Here is a 19,660-nt window from a genome sequence, read left to right on the forward strand (position 1 = left end):
TAGTTGTATGTGCCTTGTTGTTTTTACTTGGAAGTTTTTTAATCCCTTCCTCCTCAGCAGAGTATAATACTTTTTTGTGCTGTGACTGTCTTTTATACATATCTTTTCTCAAGTGAAGTCCTTATGTGCCTTGTTTTCTATGGCAGACTTTCTTTGAAGGCAGGGTCTATATCTTAATCATTTTCTGTCTCCCACGTGGAATGCAGTCTCTGAGACACACTGAAACATACAGAAACATGATACATTTTGAGTGAATGCATAAATCAATATATCACAGCCTTGTTTCTGTCCCAGCTATTGTGTACTGGGTCCAGTAGTCTTACTCCCTGGCCCATACCTTTTCTTTGACTCCCAGTCTACACATACAGCAGAAAAGGTGGTTTCCATTAAATAGTTATTTCAGTAATCTTGATTTTTTTTCTAGAACTCAGCTTCAGAAATACATATTGTATAGGAATAATTAAATGTGAATTTTTAACTTTTTTCTACTAGCTTACCTGAATTATATTTTGCTGGACCTGAGCTCAGCATTACCCAAAGTAATTCTGTGGAATGGATATATGATAAGTGTTACATAAAAGGGGGTTCTATAATCAAAGGAATTTGAGCAATCCTGGGTTGACAAAGATAAACTAGTTTGACTTTTCTAAAGCTTTAATATGCCAGCATGCATTGTGAATCTCATTCAACCCATTTTTATGAGGGATTGGTGATCCATGGAATACACTTTGGAGAAATGCTGCCTAAGTTTATGGGTTCATTTTAGCAAATAAGACTATTTACTGTCCTAGACTACTTTTTCTCCCCAGAGCTGACATATATTTTATGTTGATACCTGGAATAGTCTCACCAGTTGGCAAATCATATCCCAACATGTGCAAAGTGCTGTTGATAACAACTGGTGTTTTTTGACTCCTTTGCTAATTAAATATACCTGTATGGAGTCTCTGAAAGAGCCCAATCCATATTCCTTATCCTTAACAACTCCCTTCCTATAAGGGACTTCAGTATAGTAGTCAGCTTTCTTAGTGTATGTATAAGTGTCTATAGATTAAACATGTTCTCTCCACTGATTTAGCATACTTTAAATTTGTATCTCTAACATGACATTAGCAAGTGAGAACTTTTGAAACCACAAAAGCGGGCTGCGCGCGGTGACTCACGTCTGTAATCCCAGCACTTTGGGAGGCCTAGGTGGGTGGATCACAAGGTCAGGAGACTGAGACCATCCTGGCTAACATGGTGAAACCCCGTCTCTACTAAAAGTACCAAAAAAATTAGCTGGGCTTGGTTGCGGGCGCCTGTAGTCCTAGCTACTCGGAAGGCTGAGGTAGGAGAATGGCGTGAACCCAGGAGGCGCAGCTTGCAGTGAGCCGAGATCCTGCCACTGCACTCCAGCCTGGGCGACAGAGCGAGACTCTGTCTCAAAAAAAAAAAAAAAAACAGAAGAAGAAGAAAAGAAAAAAAAAAGAAACCACAAAAGCTACATATTCTATTTTAAAATACTGATATTTCCATTTTTTAAGTAAGTCTGAACTGGACAGAGCCATTCTAAAAGGCCAGGAACAGTGGCTCAATCCTGTAATCCAGTGCTCTGGGAGGCCAAGATGAGGATGGCTTAAGTCCAGGAGTTTGAGACCAGCTTGACCGTGATAGCAAGCCTCATCTCTGCAAAATAAATAAATAAATAAGAAAAATTAGCCAGGCGTGGTGGCTCATGCCTGTAATCCCGGCACTTTGGGAGGCTGAGATAGGTGGATCACGAGGTCAGGAGTTCGAAACCAGCCTGACCAGCATGGTGAAACCCCGTCTCTACTAAAAATACAAAAATTAGCTGGGCATGGTGATGTGTGCCTGTAATCCCAGCTACTCAGGAGACTGAGGCAGGAGAATCGCTTGAACCCGGGAGGCAGAGGTTGCAGTGAGCCGAAACCACACCACTGCACTTCAGCCTGTGCAACAGAGCAAGACTCCATCTCAAAAAAAAAAAAACCAGGTGTTGTGGCGCACACCTGCGGTCCCAGCTACTCAGGAGGCTGAGGCAGGAGGATGGCTTGAGCCCAAGAGATTGAGGCTACAGTGATCTATGATTGTTCCACATATTTCGGTCTGGGCAACAAAGCACGACCCTATCCTCCCATACCAAAAAAAAGTTATTCACTGTAGATGAAAAGAATAAAGAAAATTAAATGGTCTGTTATTCTATCATTCAAAACTAATTACTGTGGACATTTTTATATATTTTTTTTTCTCTTTTATATGCATGAATCAGGATATTTTTAGCCACAAATAACAGAAAAGTAGATCAAAGTTGGCTTAAATAATAGGAGTTGATTATCTTATGTAACAAATTTGGAGGTAGCTTCTTTCAGGATTGGTTAATCCCACCACACATTGATATCAGAGGTCTGGACTAGATTTCTTTTTTTTTTTCTTTTTTTTGGCATTTTTTGGATTTTCCTTTTTACATGCAAGTAGTTACTGCAGCTACTGTGTCCTACCATGACAACACCAAAGCAGAAAGAAAGATGAACTGTCTTCTTGGACATCTCTCTTTATCCAGGAGAAGTATCCCAGAATGCCTCCTGTCCCAAGTAGGCTTTCTTTTATGTCTTATTGGCCAGATCTGAATTACTTGCTCACACTGAAAGGATCTAAGTGAAAAAAATTCATGCTCTGGGAAGGGACCATCCTCTGAGCACATTACCACCTCAGTCTGAACAGAAATTGTAGTTCTCTTAACGAAGAAGGGCTGGCTTTGGAGAGGCAACTAACAGGATCTGCCAAATTATATCTCTGTGCACTTAAAAGCCATTTTTTCTAAACTGAATTGTCTTATTACTTCTCTGTTGACCTGGATAATCCAGAATTAGATATATAATTGTTGAAATTAAATGACTCAAAGATTGTGGGGGGAATAAGGTAAATAAACTAAGATTTTTTTATTGGTAAGTTATTTTAAATAATGCTGAAAAGTATAATATTACAACTCTGAAGCTTATATGAATTTGTGTGGTATAACTTAAGACATCAGAGTTTTTTTTTTTTTTAAGGCAGACTGTCGCTCTGTTGCCCAGGCTGGAGTACAGTGGTGCGATCTCGGCTCACTGCAAGCTCCGCCTCCTGGGTTCACACCATTCTCCTGCCTCAGCCTCCCAAGTGGCTGGGACTATAGGCGCCTGCCACCACACCCGGCTAATTTTTTGTATTTTTAGTAGAGACAGGGTTTCAACGTGTTAGCCAGGATGGTTTTGATCTCCTGACCTTGTGATCCACCTGCCTCGGCCTCCCAAAGTGCTGGGATTACAGGTGTGAGCCACTGCACCCGGCCAGAGATTTATTTTTATATTTATTGTCTGTTTTTCTTTTGTGGTAGGTAGCTTTGGGCTGGGCTTCCAAACCTTCCTCCAGCAATGATTCTCCTTTGCTGTTGAAGCTATTTGGTAGATGAACCTGAGAAGGCTGACCCTACAGCTATAGAATTCCCATTCCCAAACACTCCTCAGTGTTTCATATGAGATACAGGTTTGTGGCAGCCATTCTTCAAAAATATACTCCCCCCAAATCAGACAACCTTGAAAAGATTTATTCTACAAAAAACTGGGCCTACAATTTTGATGCTGCTACCAGGTAGTGGCAGAGTGTCAAAGTTATATATATTCTTACTTTCCTGGAATAGCCTTAATTTCAATTTGTTTGGGCTGTTTTGCTGCCCCCAAAGCATATTGATATTTCATAAATTTTAAAATTTCAGTATTCATAACATCTCTGGCTGCTATATATATATATATATATATATATATATATATATATATTTTTTTTTTTTTTTTTTTTTTAAAGAGATAGAGTCTTGCTGTGTTTCCCAGGCTGGAATGCAGTAGCTATTCATGGCCATGATCCCACTACTGATCAGCATGGGAGTTTTTACCTGTTCTGTTTCCTACCAGGGCTGGTTCACCCCTGCTTAGGCAATCCAGTGGTCCCCACTCCCAGGAGGTCACCATATTGGTGCCAAACTTAGTGTAGACACCTGATCAGTGTAGCACACAACAGCCTAGAACTCCTGGCCTTAAGCGCTCCTTAGCCTCCTAAGTGGTTGGGACTGCAGGCGCACACCACCACACCAGGCTATATACTTAGAAGTTTCATAAAAATAACCTTGTTAGGAGGGTGCTTTTTTTCATTTAAAGTCTAGCTCTTACTTGACTCAAGGGCATGGTTTAAACATCCAGGCCTGTATTTCATCACATTCAGATACAGGGCCTTGTTCAGGTTCCTCAGTATTTATATTTACTTAACCATAACTTTTGTATACGATAACTTATTTTGAAAAAAAAATAGCTTAACTTTAGATCCTAAAGAAAGCAATCTCAGTTTTAAATTATATTAATTGTTATTTTTTAAAGTTATATGCATTCACCTTTCAGATAACCTCTAACACTTTGGTTTACCATCAATCTTTGTTTGGTGGATTGCTCACAACTCTTGAGGTAGTTTGCCATTAGAATGTGTTCGCTTGCTTTCTTCGCTCTTCTTTAGCTATATAGCCCATGGAAGGGAAGGCATTAGTTTGCCCTTTTAATTTTTTGAAATCCAAGTCCTCTTGAACCATTCTACTGTAAGAGGCAGAAGTAGAAAAGTAAGAGCATTATTCTCTTAAAAAGATAAAAGCCTTTATGGCCAGGTACTCTAATCACTGAATATTTCTCAGACTTTATAAATTTAATGGGAAGTTTATTTTAACCTGATCTAAATAGAAATTTAAATCTTTAAGTTAATTCTATTTAAGTAGAAATTGTAGTTTAAACTCTTAACTGGTGTTTCTTAGCAAATAATTTGTTTTATTTTAGATCGATGCCTTCTAATAAACAAAATTAAAGGAACTGAATAACATTACATTAAAACATTTAAAATAGTAATTAAACAATATTTTCATTAGAAATTTCAATGGTAGACAATCTTAATTCTCATAAGTATTCAGAAATGCCAGAAGTAAAACTGAATCAAGTATGAGAAACTTTCAGCCTCGACAACTTGAGTAACATGATGGAGACTACTGAATAGGCTAACTTTTAGGCCCATTCTTTCCCAATGCTCTTGGAAAAAAAATAGGAAAAAAGCAATTCCATATGTGAAAATAATTTTGCTGATCTTTAGCATCTATGTAGATCTGTTGGGAGGTTCTTTCAGTTTTTATAATACGTAAAATTAGGACCTTGGCCAGCAAGCCTGAAATTTGTTGAGTATATGAGTATTTCCATGGACTGCATGTGACCCACACACAAAAGTGAGAGAACAAGAGCTCACCTCGAGCTGTGTTAAATTCTGTCCCAGAGAAGGGCATTGAAACCTAACGGAGAGTCTGTGTACTATGAATCTCTGAAAACCCAGGCTGGGAGGAAATTGGGGGCAAACAGAGAAGCCGGATGGTGAGAGGTGGAATATTGGGTAGCAGCCAGAAAAATAGAATGTGTTTTCTACATCGTGTGGATTGCAGCTGGGGAGTGTCCAACAGGGACACCCACAAAGAACCCAGAAGTGTGGCCTAAAAGGATTTAGCTTAAATATATCCTAGGCCCAGAGAACACTGAGGCATTTTAACAACAATACTTGTTAAGTGTATTTCCTGTCTCGTTTACCTCCTCTCTCTTTCTCTCCTTTTCTCCAGGCCTTGGTTGGGATAAGGGACAGGAAGCTGAAATTGCAGTCAGTGGACTGGAAGAACTCTAGACTAAAAAAGAGACAAAGATTACGTGCCCTCCCTAGCAGACTTCTGTTGTGACTCCTGAAGCACTCTCCATCATGTCCTTATTACAGAGATAGCACGAAGGAGAGAGGGAAGGGTAAAGGGCACATCCGCTTCCAACATCTGATCCCATTTCATTGGACAAAACTTAGTCATATGGCTACACCTGATTTGAAGTAGGCAGGGAAATACAGTTTCTTGTTTTTTGTTTTTAGCTAGACCTATTGTCTGAGGTCCTGTTACTAAGAAAGAATGGATATTGGTAGACAATTAGTGGCCTCTGCAACTTAGCCCTCATCTCTGGGTTTGTTATAGGAGAACCCATTTCTCAGGTCTAAACAGTCTGTAAACATTCATAAGTTTATATGTAGCTTCCTTCATGGCATCAGTTGGATTTTGCATGTCTTTGACTCTCAAAATACCTGAATGATTTCTAACTGGATTCTGCGTAAGCCTTTGACTGTAGCCATGACTAAGTTCATTGTCCTGACACTGTTAGGCTTCTGTTGGATCTTTCATATCTCTTAACTACTTCTTAATATTTTTAATCCTTCCTAGAAGTTAAAAATGGTTCCTTTTAAAATCTGCCTGCTTTTTTTCTTCCATATTTCCATTTCTACTTTCTGCTTTTTTTTTTTTTTTTTTTTTTTTTAAGAGCTAGGGCCTCACTCTGTTGCACAGGCTGGAGTGTAGTGGTGCAATCATGGCTCACTGTAGCCTTGACTTTTGTGGCTCAAGTGATCGTCATTCCTCACCCTCTTGAGTAGCTAGGACTACAGGTGCATGCCACCATGCCCAGCTAATGTTTAATTTTTTTTTTTGTCAGAGATAGGGTCTTGCTCTCCTGGCCAGGCTGGTCTCAAACTCCTGGCCTCAACCAATCTTCCCACCTTGGCTTCCCAAAGTGTTGGGATTACAGGCGTGAGCCACTATGCACGGCCTATTTCTACTTTTATTACTTTAGTCTTATTAAATCTAGTTGAGGTACTAGTCACTTGTTAGGCTCTGACTCTGCCTGACAGTTCGTTTTTTCACATTGTAATTGATTGTGGTCCTATCTTTAGCAGGCATTATTTTATGCGTGTCTCAGCATGTACTTATTAAGTGGCTTCACTTGTCCTTTATGTTTCTTACTTGATGGGATTTTCATACTCTTTATGTCCATTATTTAGGATTTCTGGACTACGTTTCTTATTTCCAGGTTCTTAATGTGTTCCTCAGGGTTGGATTGCTGGAAATTTAACCCTCTGGTTAAGTGGAACATGAATATGCTGTATTCTTGCTAGCTTCACAGAGTGTTTTCTTTTAATGACTACCGTCTTACAGCATATCATGAAAAATAAGTTAATCCAAAAATATTCAACAAACATCCAGTACTCACTACATGCAAAGCAATACCTTAAGTTGTTCATTACCCAGCTATATTTTGTGAAAAGATCTGAGCCAATAATACTGTAACTGTATATGTAGTAGGTACTTTATAAATGCTTATTGAATGAAGAGCTTTCCTGGCATGCATTACTTCATTCCAGCCACTCTTATTCTTGGACACTTTGTTGTATGTCCCAAAATAGAGGAATGGGATGTTTTAAATTTGATATCTCCCGAAATTTTTCACAACCTTCATAGTTGGCCAGCACTATATGAAAGAGATTATTATTAAAGCTTTATGCATTGTAACAGTTAAAATATTTACTGTGTTAAAGGCAGAAAATCCAGGTTTACTTTGCTTAAAAGATAGAGGGGAGATTGATTTAGCGACTCGTTTAAGTTCAAATTTTTCAAAAGTAGAGTATGGTCCAGGCACAGTGGCTCATGCCTGTAATCCCAACACTTTGGGAGGCCAATGCAAGAAGACTGCTTGACTCCAGGGGTTCAGGACCAGCCTGGGCAACATGGTAAAACACTGCCTCTACGAAAAATACAAAAATTAGCCCAGTGTGGTGGTGCACACTTGTTTTCCCAGCTGCTCAGGAGGCTGAGGTGGGAGGATTGCTTGAGCTTAGGAGGTCGGGGTTGCAGTGAGCCACGATCATGCCACCGCACTCTAGCCTGGGTGACAGAGTGAGACCCTGTCTCAAAAAAAAAAAAAAAAAAGAAAAGAAAAGAAAATGGTAGAGCATGCTTCAGACTTCATTTAAGACTCTGACTCCATTTCTCTGCATTTATCTTGGCTTTGCCTTTTGTGTGATGCTCATGTCCTCAGGTTGGCTTTCTTCATGATGACAAGGTGGATGCCAGCAGTAATTTGGGCTCTTTGCCTCGTTGTAGCTATGTAGTTTAGAATCCAGAGGGCAGGGAGAGTTGTTTCCCACAACCACTGAACAAAAGACTTTGAACTCATGTAGACAGTGGACTTTGGATGATAATGATGTCAATGTAGGTTCACTGATTGTAGCAAATGTACCATCTTGCGTGGGATTTTGATAGCAGAGGAGGCTGTACATATGTGGAATTAGGTCACCTATGGGAAATCTCTATACCTTTCATTCAGTTGTACTTTGAACCTAAAACTGCTCTAAAACATTGAAGTGTTTTGTTTTTTGTTTTTGTTTTTTTTTTAATGAATGAGTCCAGGCTTGGTGGTTCACGCTTGTTATCCCAGGACTTTGGGAGACTGTGGCAGGAGGATCGCATGAGACCAGGAGTCTGAGACCAGCCTGGGCAACATAGTGAGACCTCGTCTCTACAAAAAAAAAAAAAATTTAATTAGCTGGGTATGGTGGTGCATACCTGTAGTCCTAGCTACTCGGGAGGCTGGAGCAGGAGGATCACTTGAGCCCAGGAGTTTTGAGGCTACAATGAGCTATGATTGCACTAGTGCATTCCAGCCTGAGCAGCAGTGGGAGACTGTGGATCATGAGGTCAGGAGTTTGAGACCAACCTGACCAACATCGTGAAACCCTGTCTCTACTAAAAATACAAAAATTAGCCAGGCGTGGTGGCATACCCCTGTAATCCCAGCTACTCAGGAGGCTGAGGCAGGAGAACCACTTGAACCCGGGAGGTGGAGGTTGCAGTGAGCTGAGATCACACCACTGCACTCCAGCTTGGGCGACAGAGCAAGACTCCATCTCAACAACAACAACAACAAAAAAGAAATCAAAGTAGACCTAACTATATATGCAGATGTGGAAAGTTCTCTGAAAATAGCAAGGCATAAGACACTACGTAAAGGATAATCCCCTATATGTTTTTAATGTTATCCATATTGATCTATATCTAGATGTAAAGCAAAGAAATAAGACAAGAAGGATGCACACTGGGCTTTACAGGGGTCACTCTGGGGAGGGGGTTGTAGGGATGGTGCAGAGGAGGTGGAAAGGCAAATGAGGATTTTGCTTTGAGTCTTTTAAAACAAGAATGCTCACATTTTAATCTTTTGAGAATATATTCATATAACAGGAAAATAATTTTTAAAATACTAGTTATATATGCTCATTATATAGAAAACTTAAAAGTATGTTTCACAACACAGAGATAACCATTGCTTAGATTTAGTGCATTTTCTTGCAGTGGTTTTTGTTTGTTTGTTGTTTTTTTGGTCATAGATAGGCTGTCATTGTATTATAGTTTTCCTTCTAGCTTTTAAAAAACACAGTTGTATCCCACGGGAATTTTTCATTAAAAATACTTTGAAAACACTTCCATTGGTTGTGTAATTATGACATATTTATACCATGAAATATGAACATTTCTCTATTGTTGAGACAAGTATATTGCTCCCATCTTTATATATAAATATATCTTTACAGTGTTTATTGTTTCCTTATGATTAACTTTTAAATGGAATATTACCTTTATTAGAAGATACAGATTTTAAATTTTAACGTAAACAAGGCCAGGCTCAGTCACTCATACCTGTAATCCCAACACTTGGGAAGCCAAGGCAGGAAGATTGCTTGAGTTCAGGAAATGGAGACCAGCATGGACAACATAGTGATACCCCATCTCTGCAAAAAAATGAAAAATAAAAAAATTAGCTGGCATGGTGGTGCCTACCTGTAGTCGTAGCTACTCAGGAGGCTGAGGCGGGAAGATTGCTTGAGCCTGGGAGATCATGATCACACCACTGCACTCCAGCCTGGGTGACAGAACGAGACCCTGTCACAAAGCAAAACAAGGAAACAACCCAAATAAATAAATAAATTGTATGGCTTTTTTTTTGTCTTTTTAAAGCAAAATGGAAATATAACCTTTTTTTTTTTCCACAACATACTGCATGAATTTTGATAAAGCAGTAGGCTGATCTAGTTGCTTTTGCTATTACCTCTTTCTCATTCTCTGTTCCTTGGCATTCTTTCCCATCTGTGACCATCTCTATATTCCTCCCTTAATGCTTTGACATTTTTTTAATTTCTAAAAAAGAGTAAATCAGAATTCCAATGCCGCCAGCTTGAATCAGTTATTCTGTGTCTTATGAATAGTCAGTTCCTCCAGGCAATGAATTAGCCCTTTAGAAAACATTGGCATTATGTTTCTCAATCCTGATTATCTGTATAGGTGACCTGGAATGCATTTAAAGAGAAGCACTGTGTCAGTTCCTCATATCTAAAGATGAAATCCTAGGCTGGGTGTGGTGGCTCATGCCTGTAATTCCAGCACTTTGGGAGGACAAGGCGGGAGGATCACCTGAGCCCAGGAGTTTGAGACTAGCCTGGGCAACATAGTGAGACCTTGTCTCTACAATAAAAATTAAAAATTAGGCATAGTGGTATATGCCTGTAGTCCCAGCTACTCAGGAGGCTCAGGTAGGAGGATTGCCTGAACCCTGCATTTCAAGGCTGTAGTGAGCCATGATCATGCCACTGCATTCCAGCCTGAACAACAGAGTAAGACCCTGTCTCAAAAAAATAAATAAAGATGAAATCCTGTTTTTACTAATTATAAGTAGTTTTTATTGTTGCAGCTGCAGTTTTATTCTGGGTTACTGAGTTTTTAAAAATTATTATTTGCTTTAGTGAAATTTGGAAGTGGATTTGTTACAGTATATAATTGTGACACAAGGTTTTTCTCAGCCACTTTGCCAACTGGAGACCTCCACAGCCAGCAGCACCCCACTAGCCCCAACCCAGGCCTTGCTCAGCCCCAGGCCTGCTGCTGGAGGTACCCTGCCCACTCAGCCCACCTGTGTTACAGCTTGTACTGCCATTGGCGGTTCCCGAGCTCTTATTCTGCTTCCAAGAAGAACAAGAATATGCTGACAGTTGAAGGGTAAGGATGGACAGAGAAGAATTTCATTGAGCGACAGAACAGGTCTCAGTGGAGAGGAGACTCAGGGGATGGTCCCCTACCCCATAGTCCAATGGTTTCTCTCCCAGTGTGGCTGAATCTGGGGCTTTTATGGGCACAGAATAGGGGAGTACTGATTGGTTTGTGAGTATGCAAAGAAAGACTAAAGGCACCACTCAGAGGTGAGCACAGCAATATAGAAAACCAATTAGGAAAGGGTAGGTATACGTAAAATAGGTGAAGGGTGCGGATCAGAGGAAAGCCACCAAATGGGACGACGGGTTCTCAATCTAGTCCTTGGATTTAATTTGTAGCTTGGCTTTCAGGCTTTAAACTGTCTTCAGCTTGGAGGCGGGGTTTCACCGGGGACCCGCCTCTATCTGCCTAGGCATTTTTCTGCCTCCTGCCATTATCAATTGCATTATAGAATGTTGAAGACTTTGCTCTTTAAGGGAATATTATGGTAAATACCTTTTTATTTATTTATTTATTTTTATTTTAGATGAAGTCTTGCTTTTTCACCCAGGCTGGAGTGCAGTAGTGCGATCTTGGCTCACTGCAACCTCTGCCTCCTGAGTTCAAGCGATTCTCCTGCCTCAGTCTCCTGAGTAGCTGGGATTACAGGCGTATGCCACCACACCCAGCTAATTTTTGTATTTTTAGTAGTGACGGGGTTTCACCATGTTGGTCAGGCTGGTCTCGAACACCTGACCTCAAGTGATCCACCTGCCTTGGCCTCTCAAAGTGCTGGGATTACTGGTGTAAGCCACTGCGCCCAGCCCATGCCTTTTTAAAAGTATAGGCTATCACCTCTCTATTTTTGTAAATGTGGACTTTTGTATTTCTTTTAAAGACAAACATTAAGATGTTTTCTACTTCGGGCTACAGTATTTAGCAGTAATTCATCTTTGCTTGTGAGCTAGATAATATTTTTCTGTATATAAATATCCTGTGTGTTTTAGTTGGGTTTGTTACTGTAAGAAAATAGATTCTTGTTTAGTTCACTAATTCTCAGAAATGTGGTGTCCCCAACTAGCAGCATCACCTGGGAACATACTAGAAATGTACATTATTGGCCCCACCCCAGATGTGCTATTCGGAAACTCAGGAGGTAGAGCCCAGCAACCTGTGCCTTAAAAAGCCCTTTGGCTTTTTTTTTTTTTATATGCTAAAGTTTGATAACTGCTGGTTCAGATAGTTTATATACGGTGACTAGAAATCTCAGCTTTTATCACATGAGGACTACATTTGGTTTATTTCCAAGGTGTAGGTTAGGAACTATGGCAGTAGTGCAATTGTATAGATGAAAAGCTGATAGCATGGGCAGCCCCACAAGAGTTGCTTTCATTGTTTGTTTCCAGTGGTTGGGATTTTAAGAACTACGCAGTGAGCCAAGAATCCTTCACTATTGAGTTGAACCAAATTATTTCAGTACTTAGGATAATTAGCAGAAGCTTTTCCTTTAATAACATCATTTGGATTGTGCCTCCCTGTATTACCAAGATACTTAAAATGACAAATCATGAATTCCATGCTTCACATTTGAAATATGTAAGATTATTTTCATAATTAAGGAATTTCTGAATGAGCTCTCTTTCAAATGCTTTTAAGTTGTAAATAATTCCAAACAGATGTATAGTACCTGAAAGACTCTTAATTAATATAGTTAAGGTATATATCCTGGCTGGGTGTGGTGACTCATACCTGCAATCCCAGTGCTCTAGGAAGCCCAGGTGCACGAATTGCTCGAGCCCAGGAGTTCAAGACCAGCCTGGGCAACATGACAAAGTTCATCTCTACAAAAAAAATACAAAAATTAGCCGGGCGTGGTAGCATGTGTCTGTGGTTCCAGCTACTTGGGAGGCTGAGATGGGAGGATTGCTTGAGCCTGGAAGGCAAAGGTTGCAGTGAGCCAAGTTCGGGCCACTGCATTCCAGCCCCTGTCTCAAAAAACAAAACAAAACAAAAAAGCAGAACCAGCCCGTCTCAAAAAAAAGTATATATATATATGTGTGTGTGTGTGTGTGTGTGTGTGTGTGTGTGTATACATAAAATGTTCTTTAATTATTGGCTTTTATATAATTAGTAACTTTTTGGATAATGTCTACCTGTCTGGTTATTTTAAAAACACTTTTCATGGAAAAATGTTATGCTAAAATATGTATTTTTTTAATTGGAAAAAATTATTTCTTCCTAAATTTAAATGTTATGTATATATTTTAATTAGTCCAGGTAGGTCCTTCAGGGTGGAATATTAACTTCTTTTTTTAAATTTTTTTTATTTTGAGATAGAGTATCACCCTGTTGCCCAGGCTGGAGCGCAGTGGTGCGATCTCAACTCATTGCAACCTCCACCTCCTAGGTTCAAGCGATTCTCGTGCCTCAGCCTCTCGAGTAGCTGGGATTATAGGTGTGCGCCACCACGACTGGCTAATTTTGTATTTTTAGTAGAGACAGGGTTTCCCCATGTTGGTCAGGCTAATATTAACTTTTAAATTATGACTTTATTTTATAAATGGGAACTCTTTTTTAAAAGAACTAGACTCCGGCCGGGTGTGGTGGCTTACGCCTGTGATCCCAGCACTTTGGGAGGCTGAGGTGGGTGGATTGCTTGAGGTCAGGAGTTCGAGACCAGCCTGGCCAACATGGCGAAACCCCATCTCTACTAAAAATACAAAAAATTCGTCGGATGTGGTGGTGGGTGCCTGTAATCCCAGCTACTCCGGAGGCTGAGGCAGGAGAATCTCTCGAACCTGGGAGGCGGAGGTTACAGTGAGCCAAGATTGCGCCATTGCACTCCAGCCTGGGCAAGAAGAGTGAAACTCCATCATATACACACACACACACACACACACACACACATACATATATATATCACACAGCAGATTTTTTTTTTAACTTAGGAAGATAATTACTCGCAAGGAGAGGTATAACTGGTTTGTGGTGGTGTCTGCCTGGCATTATCTATAGATCTTGTTCATGCTATGGATTAGAATCAGTGACTGGAGAACTGTTAAAGGAAAGCTTGCAACAGTCCCTTTATGCGTACTGAGAAGTGAAAGATTTCCCAAAGCAAGGGTAAACCTACCAACTTTTTGAAGATAGTATTTCTGAATTTTAAGCAAAAAAAGGGTATCTAAATATTATCTACTCTTTACATATAACTAGATCATATTGTGAACAGTTAGTTTTTTGTTGTTGTTTTTTTTTGGGGGGGGGCAGTTTAGTTTTTTTTTTTTTTTTTGAGATGGAGTCTTGCTCTGTCACCCAGGCTGGAGTGCAGTGGCACGATCTTGGCTCACTGCAAGCTCCACCTCCCGGGTTCATGCCATTCTCCCACCTCAGCCTCCCAAGTAGCTGGGACTACAAGTGCCCGCCACCACACCCAGCCAATTTTGTTTTTATATTTTCAGTAGAGACAGGGTTTCACCATGTTAGCCAGGATGGTCTCGATCTCCTGACCTCGTGATCGGCCCACCTCGGCCTCCCAAAGTGCTGGGATTACAGGTGTGAGCCACCACACCCGGCCGTAAACAGTTAGTTTTTTATAATCAGCCAACAGAAATTAAATCTATCCAATTATTAATTATTTTCTAAATGTTTATAATTCAAGAGTGAGGGAGGAGTGGAATATTTTTTAAGAAGGCCCTTACCTAATCACATGAATTTGTAATTTCTAACTAGTTTATAGCAAAAGATGTGGAGAATTTGGTATTCGGAATTCCCTGTGATTATTTGTTCCCTTGTAGACCCAGGTGAGATTAATAAAATTGAGAAAAGAAGCCAATACTCTGAAATTAACCAGTCCTTTTTGATGTGTAGGCCTACCCACATGCCAATCAACATTCAATATCTATAGTCTCCTTATGCTAGTATTATTTAATCCATTTCCACATATAACTTACCTACTTTCTAAGCTGAGTAAAAAGTTTAAACTGATGACTTTTAAGATATATAAAACAGGCTGAGTACCAGGGTGCACACCTGTGATCCCAGCATGTTGGGAGGCTGAGGTCGGAAGATTGCTTGAGCCTAGGGGTTCAAGACCAGCCTGGGCAACATGGCGAAACTCCAGCTCTAGAAAAAATTATTAAAATAGCTGATTGTGGTGGTGCACACCTGCAGTCCCAGCTACTGGGAGGTGGAGGTTGGAAGATGGCTTGAGCCTGGGAGGCAAAAGTTGGAGGGAGTCATGATTGTGACACTGCGCTCCAGCCTGGGTGCCAGAGTGAGACACTGTCTCAAGAAAAAAAAAGAGAAAAAGATATGAAACATAGCTAAAATTGGCAACAGGCTAACATTTTTTTCTTCTTTGAGAACATAATATGTAACTTTGCAATTCTTTGTAAAGTACTTTATTTAATAAGTGACAAATTTATTATTGACTTAGTGAAATAAGTCAGGTATTTTGAAAAGACTTTAGTCAGAAGTGAAATAAAATTTGCAGAGAGAATTTATATAAAAGATTTTTTTGGATTTTCAAATTCAATTTCTTTCTTTCTTTCTTTCTTTCTTTTGAAACAGGGTCTCACTCTGTCACCCAGGCTGGAGTGCAATGGGGTTATCACAGTTCACTGCAGCCTGAAGCTCCCAGGCTCAAGCAGTCCTCACACCCTCACACCTCAGCCTCCCGAGTAGCTGGGACTACAGCTCATGCCATCACGCTTGGCTAAATTTTTTTGTATTTGTTGAGATGGGGTTTTGCCGTGTTGCCCAGGCTGGTCTCGAGCTCCTGGGATCATGCGATCTGCCTGCCTTGGCCTCTCAAAGTGCTGGGATTACAGGCATGAGTCACCGTGCTTGGCCTTCAAGTTCAATTTCTAACTAAATAATAGACCTCAAGTTACTTGGAGTAGGAGTGGGGAACCTAATAAATGGAGACTATGTGGAAAAGATTAAAGGCATGATATTCGTTTTATCTATCTGCATGGAATAAAAAGAAAATGTTTTTTAAACTCTTTTTTTTTTTCAGTGTGCCCTAATGATTCATGGTCCTTGGTTTTCTTCAAATTGGAGAAATTAGTTCCCAGTATAGTGTTTGACTTTGTTTTCTTTTCTTTTTTTTTTTTTTTTTTGAGATGGGGTCTTGCTCTGTCGCCAGGCTGGAGTGCAGAGGCGCAATCTCAGCTCACTGCAACCTCAGCCTCTCGAGTAGCTGGGACTACAGGCGTGCGCCACCACGCCCAGCTCATTTTTGTATTTTTAGTAGAGATAAGGTTTCACCATGTTGGCCAGGATGGTCTCCATCTCTTGACCCCCGCCTCGGCCTGGGGCGAGTGCTGGGGCGTGAGCCACTGCACCTGGCGGACTTTGTTTTCATCAACTACTACATGTCAGTTTATCTTAGCAAGCTGTTTTATTTGTTTTTGATTCTGTAGTTGTCTGATGGAAGTCAAAAGCATGCAAGCCTACAGAAAAGCATTGAGAAAGCTAAAATTGGCCGATGTGAAACGGTAAGTTTGTGTCTATAGATTATTTTAATAATGGCAATTCTAAATATTAGAGTAAGCGACACAGAGCTTCCTGTGAGGAGGATGCATTTCTACCAAATAGAAGGGGATCATAGCCAAGGATAGGAACGTTTGACCTGGTAGGATTCACCAATTGTGAGTCTAGATTTTATTATTATTATATATGGCAGCACATCATAGAAGCATAAACCCTAGAGCCAGACTGCCTGGATTTGAAAGTCTCCTAAATTCTGTTTTCACTTCTCTCTGCTGCAAAATACATAACAAAGTATAACAAAATCTGTTATACTTCACTGCGTTATTGTGTGGATTAAACTAGTTAATATTTGCAAAGCACCTAGAAGAGGACCTGGTACATGGTAAGCCCTATATAAATGTTTATGTACATTTTTAAGAGTCTTTTAAAAAAATTTTTTGTATAGAACAAACTGAAAACCATCAACATAGTATCTTTGGCCTTGTAATATTTTAAAATGTTAAAAATAAATATTGACCTATTTTATTTTTTAAAGTACAATATTTTTCTAAGTATTAGGTTAGAGATTTTAAAAGTCATTTCACTTTCTATTTTCATCATTATCTAAACTATAGATTTATGACTTTAAAAAATATTGAAGATCAACATGAACCACTAAGCATTTCATCCGGGTCTCTATTTGTATCACTTGATTGGGAAAAAAAGCAACTGGAAAACTTGTCACATAGTAGAAAGGGATATAGCAAAGCTTTACAGTGGCTTTATGCTTTCAAAGTTATTTCACATATATTCTTTTATGTGAATCATCAGCACAGTCACAGATAGGAATTGGAGAATAGTCATTTCTGAAGAATATTCAAGGAAAAGTAAACTCTGGGCATAACCTGAAGCTGTTCTATTTCCTCTTCAGTTGACAGTAGCAACTACCACTTCTTTATTTGTTCCTTTTGTTTGTTTTTTTTAAACACTGGCAATAACTTGTAGAACCACCTTCAACTAATGGTGACATATGCTTGCCCAGAAGTTGTCAGCCAGTCTACTGTTAATCCACTGGAACAAGTGCATCTTGCGGGGAAAAACCCACTAGCAAACATAGTTGCCGCCTGCAGATATCAGAAGAGTTTAGTGGTTCAGAAACGTTCCTAAGAAAGATGAAGTCTTGTGCTCATCCTGATCTTACCAGCCAGGACTTTTCAGAGCTACCTAGCCCCATCTGCTAATTATTCTTGATGATGGTGGTGATCCTGCTGTTGGTAAAGAAGAAAAATAGCTAACGTGTATTCTGCTTACTCTGAGCCAGGCAACTACTGTTCTAAATGGATTTTGTATATTTATTGAATCCTACCAGCAGTCTAGGGGGGTGGCTACCGTTACTGTCTCCATTTTGCTTTCAAGGACCTGGAGGCACAAAGAGGTTAAATACTTTGGCAAAGATCTCAGTGATAGTGATTGTCTAAGATTGTTTCAATGCATGATACCTGGAGAACTATTATTATATTCACATTGGATGTTCACCACTCTGCTTCTCCTGTCTTTTTTTCTCCTCTTGATTTTGTTTTGTTTTTTGGTTTGCTTTTTAGAGATGGAGTATCTCTGTAGTGCCCAGGCTGCCCTTGAACTCCTGGGCTCAAGTGATCCCCCTGCCTCAGCCTCCTAAGTAGCTGGTACTACAGGCAGGCACCACCACACTTGGTGACAGTGTTCCTTTTGAAGCATTTTTATTTGGGTATTGATGGCAAATAATGACCATCTTCTTATATTCTAGTTATTTTAAAATCTCTCCTGAGCTGTGCTAATACGATATACACTAACCATGTGTGGCTATTTATATTTAAATAAAAATTAGCTACAATTAAATTTAGTTTCTCGGTCACAGTGGCCACATTGCATATATTGAGTAGCCACATGTGGCTAGTGGGTCTTGCAGTGAAGAGTGCAGATCTAGAAAGTTTTCCTCACTGCTGAGATTCTGCTGGGCCGTGCTGCTTCTGAGCGTGCTGCTCTGTATATGAGTCTCTTGTATAAATGCTAGCAAAGGAACTCTCTTCACTTTGGAACCAAAAGGAACAGCTAAAAGCAAAGTAGAAAAATACAAATAAAAAATACAAGGTAGCTGGCAACCTTACGAGTCGTGTTAGGCAGTTTGAACTTTACTTGATTTTGCCTCGGATTTATCCTATGATTCTGTACTATAATCTTTGCCAACATTTGGTTTTTGTTTGGGCTTACTTTTCAGGTTTCAGAAATACAAATTGAATATGTATAGCACTATGACTTCTACCTGCTAGTGAGAAATATGGCTAGACATTTCAAATGGTTTTTATTGGATCATATTGTATTTTGAAGCTTTATTCTGGTTTACCTTTAAAGAATAGGTGGTGGGAGGCCTCAAACTACAATTGTATTATTTCTTTAAATGTATATAAAATATAAAGGATATATTAAAATATTCTTAAAAATTGAAAAATTGTCTAGAACACTTTTAAAGATAATTGTATAATGATCGATGTTGTCTTAAAATGTTACACATATAGACGTAATCTTGTGAAACTACTCAAAAAGTAGTATAATTTTTTTCTGTAACATACGACGACATGGTCATCTTAGAGTTCTAACATGAACCTCCCACCTACTTATGAGCATTCCATTCTACATATTAACTCCCATTTAGTTATTCAATATATATAAAAGATACTTGAGATTTCAGGAAAGATGAGAATTGAGCTTATTCTTATACTGTGAATATCTGTGTGTGTATACTTATATATATAATGTCAAAAGTCTAATGCACATCATTTATAAGAAATAAAATGAAATTGTTGTAAAATGTATTACCTCACAACATATAGAATTTTGTTTGTCTTAATTGAACATAAAACTATCTGGAATGCAGGAAGAGCGAACCAGGCTAGCAAAAGAGCTTTCTTCACTTCGAGACCAAAGGGAACAGCTAAAGGCAGAAGTAGAAAAATACAAAGACTGTGATCCACAAGTCGTGGAAGAAATACGTAAGTTTGTATCTTACCTTAGGGATCTTTAACTTTGATAATGAAAAAGACTTTATTTTTCTAGTTGCCTGCTAACTATTCTCCATGTATATGAGAAAATAAAACCAGTTAAGGTAGTATTCTGTTTGTAGTACTCTAATTTTGTATTTGTAACATAGTAGGAAAATATTGCTTTAGTATTGCCATTAAGAAGTCTTAATGTGCCGGGCACGTTGGCTTATGCCTG

General features: G+C 39.4%; 1 protein-coding gene across 2 annotated transcripts in view; it reads left to right on the top strand.

The window, feature by feature from the left end:
- MND1 (meiotic nuclear divisions 1) overlaps nucleotides 1-19,660 on the top strand; it is a 70,768-nt gene that overhangs the window by 33,549 nt on the left and 17,559 nt on the right. For both annotated transcript variants that reach the window (XM_019025087.3, XM_055385103.2), the window contains exons 5-6: nucleotides 16,357-16,431; nucleotides 19,320-19,434. In XM_019025087.3, the coding sequence (XP_018880632.1) occupies nucleotides 16,357-16,431; nucleotides 19,320-19,434 (190 nt within the window). The remainder of the gene's footprint in view (nucleotides 1-16,356; nucleotides 16,432-19,319; nucleotides 19,435-19,660) is intronic.

The sequence above is a fragment of the Gorilla gorilla genome, chromosome 3 (genome assembly GCF_029281585.2).
Source record: "Gorilla gorilla gorilla isolate KB3781 chromosome 3, NHGRI_mGorGor1-v2.1_pri, whole genome shotgun sequence".
Taxonomy (NCBI): Eukaryota; Metazoa; Chordata; class Mammalia; order Primates; family Hominidae; genus Gorilla; species Gorilla gorilla.